Source organism: Colobus angolensis, unplaced genomic scaffold, assembly GCF_000951035.1.
Source record: "Colobus angolensis palliatus isolate OR3802 unplaced genomic scaffold, Cang.pa_1.0 Scaffold186, whole genome shotgun sequence".
Lineage (NCBI taxonomy): Eukaryota > Metazoa > Chordata > Mammalia > Primates > Cercopithecidae > Colobus > Colobus angolensis.
In genome coordinates this window covers 2,140,875-2,158,828 of record NW_012114999.1, presented here as the reverse complement: position 1 = coordinate 2,158,828, position 17,954 = coordinate 2,140,875, and the positions used below count along the sequence as shown (strand labels likewise).

Sequence of the window (17,954 nt, the reverse complement as noted above, 5' to 3'; positions counted from 1 at the left end):
ATTGTAAACTAGTTCAACCATTATGGAAAACAGTATGGCGATTCCTCAAGGATCTAGAACTAGAAGTACCATATGACCCAGCATCTCATTACTGGGTATATACCCAAAGGATTAAAATTTTTTTTTAATTAGCCAGGTGTGGTGGCATGCACCTGTAATCTTAGCTACTCACAAGGTGGAAGTGGGAGGATTCTTTGAGCCCAGGTGGTAAAGGCGACACTGAGCTATGATTGTGCCACTGCACTCTACCTCTGGGTAACAGAGACCCCATGTTAGTTAGTTAATTAGACAGATAAAGATAGATAGATAGATAGACAGACAGACAGACAGACTACACAGTGAGAGGAGGAAAAATGGAATAAAAAGGAATAAACAAAGCTTATGGGATCTTTGGGACAACATCAAAAAAGCAAATATTTGAATTATTGGAGTTAAAGAGGGAACTGAGAAAGACAAAGGAGTAGAAAGTTTTTATAAAGAAACAACAGAAAAATTTCCAAACCTGAGGAAAGATATAAATATGCAGGTATAAAGAGGTCAAAGATCGCTAATCAGATTCAACCCAAGTAATAACACCTTAAGACATATTATAATGAAACTCTCAAAGATCATAGACAAAGACAGGATCCTGAAAGCAGTGAGAGAAAAGAAGCAAATAATATATAAGGAAGATCCAATATGCCTGGTAGCAGACTCCTTGGCAGAAATCTTACAGACCAGGAGGGAGTAAGATGACATACTCAGTGTTGAACAAAAAAACACTGCCAATCATGAATACTGTGCCAGGCAGAGTTATCCTTCAGAAATGAAGAAGAGACACTTTCCCAAACAAAAGCTGAGGAAATTTATCGCTACTAGACCTATCCTACAAGAAATGCTAAAACGAATACTTCAAACTTAAGAAAAACAGCCACTAATGTGACTGTTATACCAACACTGAAATCATGGTGTGTAAACCACTTATGTCTTTAGTAAGAAGACTAAAAGGCAAAATCACTAAAAATAATTACAACAATTTATTCAGAGATAGACAATATAAAAATTTAATTGGAACGCCAAAAATTCAAAATGTGAAGGAGGAGATTAAATTACACAGGTTTTTAATTTTTTTGTTGTTTTTGCTACTATCACAGTTAAGTTGATACCAGTTTTTGATAACTTGTTATAACAATAGGATGTTTTGTATAAGTCTCACCACAAAGCAAAAACCTGTGAGAGATACACTAAAAATAGCAACCAATTAATCGTGCTACCAGAAAAAAATCATTTAACCACAATGAAAGACAGTAAATGGGAAAGAAAGGGAGGAGTTACAAAACAACTAAAAAACAAGTAACAGAAAGGCACAGATCCTTACCTATCAATAATAACATTGAATGTAACTGGACTAAATTTTCCATTTAAAACACATAGAGTGGGTGAACGGCTTAAAAAAGAAATCCAACTATATGCTTCCTAAAAGAAATTCACTTCATAAGACACACATAGACTGAAAGTAAAAGAATGTAAAAAGATATTCCATTTAAATGGAAATAAAAAAAAGAGCAGAAATAGCTACACTTAGACAAAACAGACCACAGATCAAAGACAGTAAAAAGAGACAAAGGAGGCCAGTATAAAATAATAAATGTGTCACGTTAGCAAGTGGATATAAAAATTATAAATATCTATGCACCCAGGCATATAAAGCTCCCGAGTATATAAAGCAAACATTAATAGATCTAAAGGGACAAATAGGTGGTTGCAATAAAACAATAGACAGGGACTTCAATACCCCACTCTCAGTAACGGACAGATTGTCCAGATTGAAAAAATCAACAAAGAAACATCAGAGTTCAACTACAAACTAGGCCAAAGAGGCATTTTGTAACTGACATTTACAGACCATTTCATCCACTGTTGCTGAATACATATTCTTTCTTTTCTCTCTTTTCTTTTCTTTCTTTTTTTTTTTTTGTGACAGGGTCTCACTCTGTTGCCCAGGCTGGAGTGCAGTGGCACAATCATGGCTCACCGCAGCCTTGACCTCCTGTAGTCCCAAGTAGCTGGGACTACAAGTGCACATCATCACACCTAGCTAATTTTTTTCACTTTTTGTAGAGACAGGGTCCCACTATGTTGCCCAGGCTCACATTCTCATCTGCACATGGAATATTACCCAGAATACATAAATAGGTTACGCCACAAAATAAGTCTCATCAAATTTTAAAAGGTAGAAATCCTATCAAGTATATTATCTAACCACTATGGAATAAAAATAGAAATCAATAATAAGAAGAACTTCAGAAATTATACAAATACATAAAATGTTAACAACATGCTCCTGGCCAGGCGCGGTGGCTCAAGTCTGTAATCCCAGCACTTTGGGAGGCCAAGACGGGCGGATCACGAGGTCAGGAGATCGAGACCATCCTGGCTAACATGGTGAAACCCCGTCTCTACTAAAAAATACAAAAAGCTAGCGGGAGAGGTGACGGGCGTCTGTAGTCCCAGGTACTCAGGAGGCTGAGGCAGGAGAATGGCGTAAACCCAGGAGGCGGAGCTTGCAGTGAGCTGAGATCCGGCCACTGCACTCCAGCCCGGGCGACAGAGCGAGACTCCGTCTCAAAACAACAACAACAACAACAACAACAACAACATGCTCCTGAATGAACAAAGGGTGAGTGAAGAAATTTTTTAAAAAATGTTAATGTCTTGAAACAAATAAAAATGGATATGTAACATACCAAAACCTACGGGCTACTGTGAATGCAGTACAAAGAGGAAAGTTTACAGCAATAACTGCTTACATAAAAAAAAATACAAAAATTTCAAACAAACAATGAACCTAAAGGTGCATATTAAAATTAAGAGCATTACTGAAAATATTATTGGACATATTACTGAAAATGATGCTTTTAGAATTGCATTGAGAATATATTCGATAGGATTTCTACCTTTAAAATTTTGATGAGACTTATTTTGTGGCCTAACATATTACATATTCTGGATAATACATAATACATTTATGTATTCTGGATAATTCCATGTGCTGATAAGAATGTGAGCCTGAGCAACATAGTGGCAACATAGCCTGTCTCTACAAAAGTTAAGTTCAAGTTGGTCTTGAACTGCCTTTTCCACACCGGAATAGCAACAGCCAAACCCAATATTATTAGAAGGAAAGCAATAATAAAGATCAGAGCAAAAATAAATGAAATTGAGACTACAAAACAATACAGAGGATAAATGAAACAAAGAGTTGATTTCTTGAAAAGATAAACAAAATTAACAAACACCTTTAGATGACTAAGAAGAGAGAGAATCCAAATAAATAAAATGAGATGAAAAAGGAAACATTACAACTCATACCACAGAAATACAAAGGATCACTACAGACTATTATGAACAACTACACACCAACAAATTGGAAAACCTAGAAGAAATGAATAAATTCCTGGACCCACACAACCTACTGAGACTGAACCATGAAAAAACAGAAAACTTGAATAGAATAGTAATAAGCAATGAGATAAAAGCAATAATAAAAAGTCACCCATCAAAGAAAAGCCCAGGACCTGATAGATTCACTGCTGAATTCTACCAAACATTTAAAGAAAAACTAACCAATTCTACTCAAACTATTTCAAAAAACTAAAGAAGAGGGAACACTTTTTTTTTTTTTTTTTGAGACAGGTTTTCACTCTGTCGGCCAGGCTGGGGTACAGTTGCGCGCTCATGGCTCAATGCAGACTCTACTTCCCAGGCTCAAGCAATCCTTCCACCTCAGCCTCTTGAGTAGCTGGGACTACAGGCACATGCCATCACACTTGGCTAATTTTCCTATTTTCTATAGGGATGGGGTCTCACCAGGTTGTCTAGGCTGGTCTTGAACTGAACTCAGGCAATCTGCCCACCTTGACCTCCCAAAGTGCTAGGATTACAGGCACGCACCACCGTGCCTGGCCCACTCTAAACTCATTCTACAAGGCCAGCATTACGCTGATACCAAAACCAGACAAGGACGTAACAGAAACAGAAAACAACAGGCCAATATCGCTGATGAACACAGATGCAGAATCCACAACAAAATACCATCAAACTGAATTCAAAAACCATAACCCAGTGGAATTCATCCCAGGGATGCCAAGATGGTTCAACATACACAAATCATTAAACATGATATATTACATCAACAGAATCAAGGACAAAAACCATATAATAATTTCATATTAAAATTAAAAGCATTATTGAAAAGCATCAGATAAAACTCAACATATTTTCATGATAAAAGCTCTCAACAAATTGGGTATAGAAGGAAAACAACAGGCTGGGCGCAGTGGCTCACGCCTGGCTAATCCCAGCATTTTGGGAGGCCAAGGCGTGTGAAATCATGAGATCAGGAGTTCAAGACCAGCCTGGCCAAGATGGTGAAACCCCACCTCTACTACAAATACAAAAATTAGCCGAGCATGGTGGTGGGCACCTGTAATCCCAGCTACTGGGGAGGCTGAGGCAGAGAACTGCTTGAACCCAGGAGGCAGAGGTTGCAGTGAGCTGAGATCAAGCCACTGCACTCCAGCCTGGGTGACAGAGCAAGACTCCATCTCAAAAAGAAAAAGAAAAGAAAGAAGGAAAATAACACAGTAAAGATCATTTACAACAAACCCATAGTTAACATCATAGGAATAGGGAAAAACTGAAAGTCTTTCCACTAAGATACAGAACAAGACAAGTACGCCCACTTTCACCACTATTATTCAGTATAATACTGGGAGTCCTGACTAGAGCAACTAGACAAGAGAAAGAAAGGGCATCCAAATTGGAAAGAGAGAAGTTAAATAATCCTTGTTTGCAGAGGATATAATCTTATATTTGGAAAAACCTGAAAACTCCACCAAAACACTATTAGAACTGATAAACAGGGCTGGCATGGTGTCTCATGCCTGTAATCCCAGCACTTTGGGAAGCGAGGGGGGCAAATCACTTGAACCCAGAAGTTTGAGACCTACCTAGGCAACATGGCAAAACCCCATTTCTACAAAAAATTTAAAAATTAGCCAAGCATGGTGGTGCACGCCTGTAGTCCTAGCTACTTCAGAGACTGAGGTGGAGGGATCACTTGAGCTTGGGATGTTGAGGCGGCAGTGAGCTATGATCACAACACTGCACTCCAGCCCGGATGACAGAGTGAGATCTTGTCTCAAAACAGAAACAAAAACAAAAAAAGAACTGATAAATTCAGTCAAGTTGAAAGACACAAAATTAACATACAAAAATCAGTAGCATTTCTGCACACTAAAAGCAATCAATCTGAAAAAGAAATCAAGAAGGCAATCCTATTTAAAGCAGCTACAAAAAATTAAAGTATCTAGGAAGAAATTTAATCAAAGAAGTGAAAGATCCACAGAGTGTGGTAGCTCACGCCTGTAATCCCAAAGCTTTGGGGAGACAAAGGCAAGAGGATTGTTTGAGCCCAGGAACTCAAGGCTGCAGTGAGGTATGATCACATGCCATACTGCACTCCAGCCTGGGCAACACAGAGGACTCTGTCTCCAAAAAAACAAAAAACAAAACAACAATAACAAAAAACACCCACTATGTGAAGGCGTGTTTTCAGTTACAGTTTAAATTTTTTAAAAAATAATTTAAAATATGTAATTTTAAAATAATTTACCTGTTTGTTACATTCTTTAAGTTCCAATTCTGATTTCTCCAGGGTACCTTCTAATTTAATTATTTTTTGTTCCATTTCTCCTCTGTGCTCGCGAATAGTCATATCCAAATGTGTAACCTAAAAAATAACCTTAAATTGTTGTTCAATTTTATTCTGATATAAAAACTTATATGCTTAGAATAGGCTTTGTAATTGTTTATTGCAAGTATAACAAGTATAAACTCATTTCAAATTATTTTTAAATGGGAAAAATAATCATTGTTTACTAATACTGGTTCATGAGCCTCATATACATTTTTTTTTAACAATACACACTGACACTAAATCCCATATACATTATAGAAACAATAAAATAATAGTTGTGTTCATAAATGACAAATAATTCAGACTTCATTTTATGCTGGATAAAAAGTGCTAAATAATGCCTTCCAAATATTTTTGTTCCTCCAACACTTAGCTTCTTCTGATATAGGGTAATATAAGAGATCAAAAGGTTCAGATACTAAGCTAATCTTCAGTTTCAAAATCTACTTGCTAGAAAACTACCAAGATAGAGATGACATATCTCTATGCTATATGCTATAAAAATGTCCATTTTACCAAAAATTGATGACCTCTCAAATCCTGTGGACTGTGTCATAACAGAAAACTTCATTAAAATATAATCAAGAAAAATCAACCTGAGCTGCTCTTTGCTTTAGTTCCCAATTTCTCTCCTTAAGTGCCTGATCCATTTCAAGGAGCTCCTGCTTTTTGTCTTCAATCTCCATCTTGCATTCTCTACAATGTATCAAAGGAAAAAGATCAAAACAGACAGTAGGAATATTATAATTTTAAAAAGTTAGGTCAACCAGGTTACCTTTTCTATAAATTAAAAGCAAAATAATATATGCAATCAAGTCAGATTGAAAGGGTCAAATTAAAGGAATAATAGATAAAGAAAAAGATTGACATCAATACAATTAATTTAATAAAGGGTATTCCAAAAGGGTAAAAGTTAACTCACACTGTGGTATTACAGATAATTTAAGCTAATTGTTAAAGCACTCCCAGGACTCCAAGATTGAACGATAAGAATTTTTAAAAATACATATCCACATTTTTTCATACACAGATCAAGCGTTTCAAAGTCTTTTACATATAGCAGCTGTGACTTTATTACAATTGAATGAGGCATTTAACCACAGTATTTCTCATAAGGATGTTACTCAAAATGAAGCCTTACATATAAAAAAGCACTTAAATCTAATATAAAAATATTACAAATTCTAAGCCCTCTTAAACCCTAATTTATGTATGACCTTATAAAATGCTTAATACTGACACAATTTTAAGGCTTTTACCAAAGTGAAGCCTGTGATCAGAGAATAATTTGAAACTCTAAGTTCTGATATGACAAAGGCTGAAAATGTTCATCTTGAAAATCTTCATATGATTTTCCAGTCTGAAATATGAAACAGTACTGATAAGGGTACTAATTTTTAAAAGAAAATTTTGAACTTCTTTAATGAGTTGTTTTTAATATTCTTCTAAAAATCTCAAGAGGTATAACACAAGGCTAAAACTAATATTCTAAAAATAGTATGAAAGAAAACTCTAATTTCTATCTATGCAAATAGCGGAGCTTCCATGATTCATCTGTTAGCTAGAACTTAAGATTTCACTGTTTACATCTTTCATGGTTTCATTTACTTACTGATTTTGCAAATATTTACTGGATGTTTCCTATATGCCAGGGTTCTAAGTGCTGTGGATTTAATAGTAAAAAAGATAAATGTCTCTGATCTGAGTTTACATTCTAATAGGTCCAGGAGAAAAGACAGACTATAAATACCTAAGTAAGAAAAACATAATATTAAGTGCTATATTACAGCATTAATTGTGTGATGAAGTAGTGACTGGGTGGCTACTTTAGAGTGAGTAGTCAGAGAAGGCTTCTCTCTGAAGTAATGTGAAAGACAAGAAGAAGCTGACCATATAACTGTTATCCCAGTAAAAAGAAACAGCTATGGCCAAGGTTCCATGGTAGAAGCAAACTTGGTAAGTGTAAAGTATGAGAAAAATGTCAGGAGCAAGGAGAGTTGTATGAAATGAGGCCAGAGAAGCAGACAGGAACCAGACCACATAGGGCTTTGTATTCCAAGATAAGGAACTTGGATTTTTTTAACTGTGGTAAAATTCATGTAATGTAAAAGTTACCATTTTAACCATTTTAAAGTGCACAGTTCAGAAGCATTAAGTATATTCATAATGTTGTGTAACCATCAGCACTATCTATGTCCAGTATTTTTCCATCGGTCCCCCACAAAGAACTTCATACTCATTAGCATTTATTTTCCATTCTCCCTTTCCCTAGTCCCTAGCAACCACTAATCTTTCTTTCTCTATGAATTTGCCAGTTCTCAATATTTCATATAAATGAAATTATGCATCATGTGTCTGGCTCCTTTCACTTAGCATAATGTTTTCAAAGTTCATGCACTTTGTACCATGTATCAGTATTTCATTCCTTTTTATGACTGAATAATATTCTTTGTATGGATACACTATATGATATGGTTTGGCTGTGTTCCCAACCAAATCTCATCTTGAATTCCACATGTTTAGGAGAGACCCAGTGGGAGGTAACTGAATCAGGGGGCAGGTCTTTCTCGTGTTATTCTTGTGACAGTGAATAAGTCTCATAAGATCTGATGGTTTTAAAAATGGGAGGTTCCTTGCACAAGTTCTCTTGTCTGCTACCATGTGAGATGTGCCTTTCACCTTCCACCATGATTGTGAGGCCTCCCCAGCCACGTAGAACTGTGAGTCCATTAAACCTCTTTCTTTTGTTAATCGCCCAGTCTCAGGCATGTCTTTTTCAGCAGCATGAAAACTCACTAATGCAGTAAATTGGTACCAGTAAAGTGGGGCACTACTATAGATATGGAAGTGACTTTGGAACTGGGTAACAGGTAAGGGTTGGAACAATTTGGTGGGCTCAGAATAATACAGGAAAATGTGGGAAAGTTTGGAACTTCCTAGAACCTTGTTCAATGGCTTTGATCAAAATGCTGATAGCAATATGGACAATGAAGTCCAGAATGAGGTGGTCTTGGAGAGAAATGAGGAACTTGTTGAGAACTGGAGCAAAGGTGACTCTTAAGTTTTAGCGAAGAGATTGGTGGCATTTTGCCCCTGCCCTAGAGATTTGTGGAATTTTGAACTTCAGAGAGATGATTTAAGGTATCTGGTGGAAGAAATTTCTAAGCAACAAAGCACCCAAGAGGTCACCTGAGTGTGATAGAAAAGAAAATCCCATTTTCTGAGGAGAAATTCAAGTTGGCTGCAGAAATTTGCATAAGTAACAAGGAGATGAATGTTAATCCCCAAGACAATGGGGAAAATGTCTCCAGGGCATGTCAGAGGTCTTTGCAGCAGCCTCTCCCATCACAGGCCTGGAGGCCTAGGAGGAAATAATGGTTTCATGGGTGGGATCCAGGGTCACCATGCTGTGTGCAGCCTAGGGACTTGGTGCCTGCATCTCAGCTGCCCTAGCTGTGGCTGAAAAAGGCCAACACAGAGCACGGGCCATGGCTTCAGAAGGTGTGAGCCCCATGCCTTGGCAGCTTGTACCCAGTGTTGAACCTGTGAGAACACAGAAGTCATGAATTGAGGTTTAGGAACCTCCACCTAGATTTCAGAGGATGTATGGAAAGGCCTGGTTGTCCAGGCAGAAGTTTGCTGCTGAGGCAGGGCCCTCATGGAGAGCCTCTGCTAGGGAAGTGCAGAAGGGAAATGTAGGGTGGGCATCCCCATACAGAGTCCCCACTGGGGCACTGCCTGGTGGAGCTGTGAGAAGAGGGAGGGCCACCATCGTCCAGAACCCCAGAATAACAGATGCACTGACAGCTTGCACTGTGTGCCTGGAAAGGCCACAGACACTCAATGCCAGTCCATGAAAGCAGCCAGGAGAAAGGCTGTAGCCTACCAAGCCACAGGGGTGGAGCTGCCCAAGACCATGGGAACCTACCTCTTGCATCAGTGTGACCTGGATGTGAGACATGGAGTCAAAAGAGATCATTTTGGAGCTTTAAGATGTGACTGCCCTGCTGAATTTCGGACTAGCATGGGGCCTGTAGCCCCTTTGTTTTGGCCAATTTCTACCATTTGGAATGGGTGTATTTACCCAACGTCTGTGCCCCAACTGTATCTAGGAAGAAAGTAACTTGCTTTTGATTTTACAGGCTCATAGGCAGAAGGGATTTGCCTCGTCTCAGATGAGACTTTGGACTTTTGAGTTAATGCTCAAATGAATTAAGACTTTGAGAGACTGTTGGGAAGGCATGATTTGTTTTGAAATGTGAGGACATGAGATTTGGGAGGAGCTGAGGTGGAATGATATAGTTTGGCTGTGTCCCCACCTAAATCTCATCTTGAATTCCCACGTGTTGTGGGAGAGACCCAGTGGGAGGTAACTGAATCGTGGGGGCAGGTCTTTCCCATGCTGTTCTCATGAGAGTGAATAAGTCTCACAAGATCTGATGGTTTTATAAAGGGGGGTTTCCCTGCACAAGCTCTCTTCTCTTGTCTGCCACCATATGAGATGTGTCTTTCACCTTCCACCATGATTGTGAGGCCTCCCCAGCCATGTGGAACTGTAAGTCCACTAAACTTTTCTTTTGTAAATTGTCTAGTCTTGGGTATGCCCTTATCAGCAGCATGAAAACGGACTAAGACACTATATTTTGTTTATCCATTTATCTGATGATGAATATTTGGACTGTTTTCACTTTTTGGCTTACTTTGTAAACAATTTTTGCTTAGATACCTGTTTTCAACCCTTTTGAGTACAAAACTAGGAATGGAATTACTGGGTCATGTGATAATTCTACATTCAACTTACCGAGGAAGGCTAAAGTGTTTTCTACAGTGGCTGCATCATTTTAGATTCCCACCAGCAATGAATGAGGGTTCCATTTCTTTTCTGCACTTGCTAACACTTGTTCTTTTCTATTTTTTGTTTTGTAAAAATGACCATCCTTAGTGGGCATGAAGTGATATATATCAATGTAGTTTTTATTTTCATCTGTGAAGGAGTTTGGATTTTATTCTGAAGGTTTTAGAAAGCCATTAGAAAGTTTAAGTAGTTAAGCAATATGATCTAATTTACTTTTTTTTTTTTTTTTTGAGATGGAGTCTCGCTCTGTCACCCAGGCTGGAGTGGATCTTGGCTCAATCTTGGCTCACTGCAACCTCCACCTCCAGGTTCAAGCAATTCTCCTGCCTCAGCCTCCTGAGTAGCTAAGACTACATGTGCCTGCCACCACAACTGGCTAATTTTTGTATTTTTAGTAAAGATGGTGTTTCACCATATTGGCCAGGCTGGTTTCGAACTCCTGACCTTGTGATCCGCCTGCCTTGGCCTCCTAAAGTGCTGAGATTACAGGCGTGAGCCACCGTGCCTGGCCTAATTTGTGTTTTAAATAATAAACTTAAATCTGTTTTTGGAAAATGCATTGTTGGGAGGGGGTCAAGACTGTAAGCAGACAGCCCAGTTAGGAAGCCACAGCAACAGACCAGGTGAGAGATGATGCTTTGTGCTAAGGATAACAGAAAAGAGGCCAGGAAATCAATGGATTTAATAATATGTTTTGGAGCTGGGTCCAGTGGCTCATGCCTGTAATCCCAGCACTTTGGGAGGCCCAGGTGGATGGATCACCTGAGATCAGGAGTTCAAGACCAGTCTGGCTAACACAGTGAAACCCTGCCTCTATTAACAATTCAAAAATTAGCCGAGCGTGGTGGCAGGCGCCTGTAATCCCAGTTACTGGCTGAGGCAGGAGAATTTCTTGAATGGGAGGCGGAGGCTGCAGTGAGCTGAGATCATGCCACTGCACTCCAACCTGGGTGAGACTCTGTCTGAAAAAAAAAAAGAGTATGTTTCAGAAATAAAGTTGACATGGCTTGCTAATACACTGGATGAAAAAAGGGATGGAAACAGAGAACAAGAAAAATCTTACATATCTGTAGTTTGAGCAACTGCATGATACTGAGTTAGGGGAAGGGTAGGGTTATGAGGAAATATATGAGTCCTATTTTGGCCAAGTCTGAGATGTCTCTTAAAAATATCCAAATGGAGATAACAACTCAGTAGTTGGATATTGACTCTGGAGTTACAGGAAAAGGTCAATACTGGAGAAATGGGTTTGGAAGTGTCTGACACATAGTATTTAAAGCTACATGAAATTTACCAAGGATGAGTTTGTGGATACAGAAGAGAAGGAGGCCCTACACTGAATTCTGTGGTACAATATCTAAGTTTCTGGGTTATCTTGTTGCTCTTTATCCTGTTCTTTTATTTCACATTTTACATCCTAATTTGTAATTCTATTTTCCTTTTCTGAATCTATTTCCCATACTTTGGCTCTAATCTGGCTGTCCACCTCCACTCACTATACATGTGTGTCAGCATAGCAGTTTATGTTATACTGCTAATGTAAGATCCCAGACTTTAGAGTTGGACAGACTTGTGTTTAACTCCCTTCTCTAGACTCTACTACCGGTATGACTTGGGGCATTTTATTTTTCTCAAGGCCTCAGGTTTCTCAACTATTAAAAAGGTGATATATGTTTCTAATAGGTGTGTTGTAAGGAAATGAGTGAGATCATATGTGAAGTCCCTGGTATAGTCCTGTCATAAAATAAGGACTTAATACAAAGAACAATATTATCGTTATTAATATCCTCCTGCTGTTAGCCACTGCTATATGCTTGCCCAATCATTTTTTACCACTAGGGCCAGTATAAAATGGTCTAAAGACTGAGGATGAAAGCTTTGGTGGCCAACAACAGCTGAATTAGTTAGATAAGGCATAGGATAGGCTGGCTGGGATGAGCCAAAGTGAGCCAAAGGCAGTTGAGAAATGTAAACATCTAGAATGCAACAACACATTTTATTGTATTATCCAAGGACTTATAATTGTGATATCATTTCTTATTATTTAACTCACCTAAGTTCAGCTGTGAGATCCTTTATAGTAGTGTATTTTTCCTCTAATGATAACTGAGCCTTCTGTAGTACATCTCTCAATTCCTGGAGTTGTCTTAAAGTACTTTTTAATTCTCCATGAGCATTTTGTAGTTCAGTCTCAAGTGCTTCCCGTTTTTGCAAGGCTTCTGTTAGTTCAGTTTCAGTACTGTGCTGTAACTTTTCTAACTCCTTTACTATTAAGAGGAGAGAATAATGTTATAACTATATATAAACCATTTCTTATTATAAACTTTGTATATAATTAAGAATATTCCATTTTATTCATCTGTGAGAGGCAAAATACCACTTATCATCCCTTCCAGCCCCACCATCTCAAATTCTCACACTATTTCACTTTGTTAAATACGAATACATAGGCAGCTAAACTAATCTAACCACTTCCTTACCAGCATTTGTTTTCTTTTCTAGCTCTGTCTTTGTCTGATCTAAGATCATATCTAATTGAGAGAGATGCATTGCTTTATTTTCTCCATCTCGTTTGAGGTGCATTATTTCCTTTTCCATTTTAGACAGCTCTTCTTTGTACTGATCCATCTCAAGCTTTACTTGCCTAATTAAAAACAAATAATAAAACAGGTAATTTAGAAACTTAACCAACTAACTTGTCTCTGACTAAAAAAAGCCTGCAAGTTATATAAGGACAAATATCAGCAAAATATCTAGTCAGAATTTTAAATCACCTATTTTTAAAAATTCTCCAACTAAAAACTATCCGTTTACATATTACATACCACTAAATACAACTTTACTACTACCTGGTAATATTTAACAAGCCTAGCTTTCTTTTCACTCTAACTACATTTAACTTTAGCTTTGCATGTATTGAAAATATCCAAGGACCTCATTCATCTATAATTTTTGTTATTAGCAACAAAGAAAAATAAGTCAAACAATCAAATTATTCATCATAAAAACCATACTACTCACTGGAGAGCCAAGTCAGTTGTTTTTACTCAGTTTTATTATTAGTTCTATCGTTTTTTCAGCTTTAAAAGGGACTAGAGATTCCTAGACTAGTGCAACTTCCCTGCTTTACAGAGGAGGAAACTGAAGACTAGGTGAGTTGTCTGAGATAATACAACTAGCTGTTAATAGTGATAGGGCCAGGTTTACTAACTTTGTCAGTCCTGAGCTTATTCTAATATGGCAGCTCCTCTACAGACAAATCAATATACTAAGAGCCAGTTTTAAGTCCCTTTGTTGGGAACTCTAAAGTGATATTCACTAATTAAACAATTGTTAATGTTACCCTCAATGGCAGGAACAGTTCATGTTCCTTTGTGTCCACACTGTTTCCGTTGTTTAATCTTTGAAATTTCTAAATTGAGTTTGCAAGTAGGAGCATTTCGCTTCTAAATAAAACTTCAACAAATTTGGATGTGTTCAAGAGTTTTTTAATCGGAAGTCCTTAAGTTTTTTAAACTTAAGGAAAACTATAAAACCCTGAAACAGTATGCAAAATTATACATGTATAATGTACATGTGTATATCTATGTATAGAAGACAAGCTAAAGTTTTTTACCAGATCCTCAAATATGTCCACAGACCAACTAACTTAAGAACTACTAGATTAGATGAGTGCTAATGACACTTTTACATTTCTAAAATCCCAAGTAAACAATTTTTAGCTTGACCAATTAGCTCTAATATTAAAGTAGATATAAAACAGATAATTAGAAAAGCACAAAGGAACCCTGTCAACGGAGGAGAGGGAACCTGGGGACTTGTGGTTTTAGTTCCGGTGCATAAGTTCACTCTTGACTCCTGCTGGTAGAAGGGTGAGCTGATTATATTATAAATTATGTCAATTCTCCCAACAAAGTAGAAGAGATCTGAAGAGGCTGGGTACTGCTTTCAGCTCATGGGTTCCTTTCTTGACCAATTAAATACTGATGCCTGGGACCAGCCTAGCAAAATTAAATCAGAATCTTTAGGTTTTATTTAATCTAAAGGTGGGACCCAGGCATCAGTGTTTTTTTTTTTTTTTTTGCAAGCTCTTAAGGTGATTTTAATAATCACTCAAGGCTGAGAACCACTTTTATATTGTCACTTTTCCTCTATATAATTGGATCGCCTGAAAGTTTCCTCTATGTGAGTACATTTACATTTTTGCCTACAACTTTTAATGTTATTCACAATTAACAGTTGCTGAGTGCCTATGAGGTATAAGGAATTGTGCCAATTGTTGTGTAAGACCCTAAAATAAACCAGATATGATCCTTGTCTTAAGAAACTTATAATATAGGGCCGGGCACGGTGGCTCAAGCCTGTAATCCCAGCACTTTGGGAGGCCGAGACGGGCGGATCACGAGGTCAGGAGATCGAGACCATCCTGACTAACACGGTGAAACCCTGTCTCTACTAAAAAATACTAAAAAACTAGCCGGGCGAGGTGGTGGGCGCCTGTAGTCCCAGCTACTCCGGAGGCTGAGGCAGGAGAATGGCGTAAACCCGGGAGGCGGAGCTTGCAGTGAGCTGAGATCCGGCCACTACACTCCAGCCTGGGCGATAGAAAAAAAAAAAAAAAAGAAAAAAAAAAGAAACTTATAATATAGTAGGAAGGTTAAAAATATTAAACTATAATACAGAAAAAAGCATAATGAAAGATATGAAGGAAATACAAACAAAATGCAACAGGAACACAGACTATGGAGACATTAATTCCTCAAGCAAATGCTCCACTGAACATTATCTGATTTCGAAACTCAGATACCACTGATATTGAAGTAGGAAGGTAAATAAAACATATTCACATTTTACCTGGCAGTGCCAGTAAGCTCAATCACTTTTTGCCTTTTCAAATCTGCTTCATGTGCAGCTGATTCACATTTCTCCTCCATTTTTCTCAACTTTTCAGCTGAACTTTCCCTTTGTTTTTGAAGTTCTTGTTCCAGTTTTGACACCTTGTAAAGCAGTTTTCAATAAACATTTTAAATTCAGAAGAAAAATACTTTTATAAATATGTAACCTAGCTTATCAGTTTCAAGATGTATCATAAAAATCAACATATAGACCAAGAAGTAATGTTTGGAAAATATAAAAAGCAAGGCTTACTTTCTAATAATAAAGATACTTCACATACGCATATATTACTATTTAGGGAAGTGGCCACATCATAACACTAAAGTGTTATAATAATTGAACAAAATGATAGCAAATGTTCTCCTTTTCATTGTCCCCATTTGAAATGTCCTTTCTTCTCTTACCAAACTGCTCCTTTCTTTTCTTCACGAATTGGCTCATTCAATAGATTCCTAGATTGCCACATGACCTCAAATGCTAACTTGCATTTGCTCCCATTTTAACTTGAATTTGTTCCTATTCATTTTTCCTCTATTCTACTACAATAAAGGAGATATTCTTCCTCCTATATAAGTCAAAATGCTTCATAGGTGTTCTGGATTCAATTCCTATTAATTTTTTCAGGAACTTCATACTACTATCTCCTCTTTCCAATATCTTCAATCTCTCTACGGTTTTTTTTAATAGTAGCATCTAAACATGTTAAAGACTTTCCCACTGTAAAAAGCTTTTCTTCAGACCTTGACATCCCTCTATCTACCACCCTTTATTTCCTCCCATGTATATCCCAACTTCTTAAAGTTTTCTGTGTGTTGTATCACTGTCTCACTTCTCATTCATTCTTCAACCCATAGCCAGAAGCCATTCCACAGAAATAGGGATTACAACACCAGCGACTTCCAAGTTGCTAATTTCAATGGACATTTCCCAACCCTCATTTTACTTGACATTGATTCCAGCAGCCCATGACAGCAACATTCATTCCTTCCTTAATGAAATACTTACTTTGGCTTCCATGTGTCACATCCCTCAGGGATCTGTCCCAGTCAGTCTTCTTGCTTCTCATTCTATATTCTCTCCCTAGGTAATTTCAGTCACTCCATGTCTTCATGAATATTTATATGACTGTGGTCTCAAAGTTAACCTCTCAATTCTGACCTGAATATCCCCCCTGTTCTTCTACAATCTCTCACTGAAGAACTAAATATAGATTATAAACCATTAATATCTTGCCAGGTGTGGTGGTTCATGCCTCCAATCCCAGCACTTTGGGAGGCCAAGGAGGGTGGATTACTTAAGCCCAAGAGTTCAAGACCAGCCTGGGCAACATGGTGATACTCTGTCTCTACCAAAAAAAAAAAAAAAAAGAAAAACCACACACACACACACACAAAATTAGCTGGGCATGGTGGTAGGACTCGGAAGGCAGAAGTGAGAAAATCACCTGAGCCCAGGGAAATTGAGGCTGCACTGAGCCGTGATCATGTCACTGCACTCCAGCCTGGATGACAAAGTAAGACCCTGTCTCAAACAAAACAAAACAAGAAAACCCCATTAATATCCACCCCTCCACCTCAAGTTCCAAGAAGAAAATTAAAACAGTACCCAGGTAAAAAGGGAAAGGAACCAAGGAAAATCCACCTACTCAATTCTTAATTAAATAAAGAAATCTAAAGATGCAAAATGGAACCTATGCATAGTGTAATATGGATGAAAGGCAGAAAAGGAACACCTAGTCAAAAATTTACTCCAATTACTGAAGAAATTTTTAGACATAAACTTCTGTAGACCTCAGTGAAGCTAATGAGAACACAAAATCTTTTAAAACAAGATCACAAAGAAAGAAAATCACCGAATAAAAAATACAAATGAGGCTGGGCACAGTGGCTCACACCTGTAATCCCAGCACTTTAGGAGGCTGAGGCAGGTGAATCATGAGATCAAGAGATCAAGACCATCCTGGCCAACATGGTGAAACCCCGCCTCTACTAAAAAAACAAAAATTAGCTGGGCGTGGTGGTGCGAGCCTATAGTCCCAGATACTCGGGAGGCTGAGGCAAGAGAATTGCTTGCACCTGGGAGGCGGAGGCTGCAGTGAGCAAGATCATGCCACTGCACTCCAGCCTGGCGACAGAGCGAGACTCTGTCTCAAAAAAAGAAAAAAAGAAAAGAAAAGAAACAAATGAACTAGTAACAAAAAAACAAAAACAAAAAACAGAAGAAAACCATACAACCATTATAGAAGTGAGTTATGAACAAGAATCATAATCAATCCTGCAAGAACCAGAGTCAATGACAAAGGATGTAGGTAGTGGGAATCAAACATAGATGAGAAGAAGAAATGCTTCAGGATGCAGCTGTATAGTAGGCATAGCAAGCAGTAGGTCTAAATTTTAACAAAAGGGATGGAGAGTCACAGGAAGGTATCTCTTAAAAAAAAACACAGAGGCCGGGAGCAGTGGC

The 17,954-nt window shown here is 37.9% G+C and overlaps 1 protein-coding gene across 1 annotated transcript in view; it reads right to left on the bottom strand.

Moving 5' to 3' along the window:
- CCDC18 (coiled-coil domain containing 18) overlaps window positions 1-17,954 on the bottom strand; it is a 114,166-nt gene that overhangs the window by 40,871 nt on the left and 55,341 nt on the right. The window contains exons 19-23 of the mRNA XM_011939996.1: window positions 15,450-15,592; window positions 13,076-13,239; window positions 12,649-12,862; window positions 6,337-6,436; window positions 5,657-5,773 (exon numbers count right to left, since the gene is read on the bottom strand). Coding sequence (XP_011795386.1) covers window positions 5,657-5,773; window positions 6,337-6,436; window positions 12,649-12,862; window positions 13,076-13,239; window positions 15,450-15,592 — 738 coding nt within the window. The remainder of the gene's footprint in view (window positions 1-5,656; window positions 5,774-6,336; window positions 6,437-12,648; window positions 12,863-13,075; window positions 13,240-15,449; window positions 15,593-17,954) is intronic.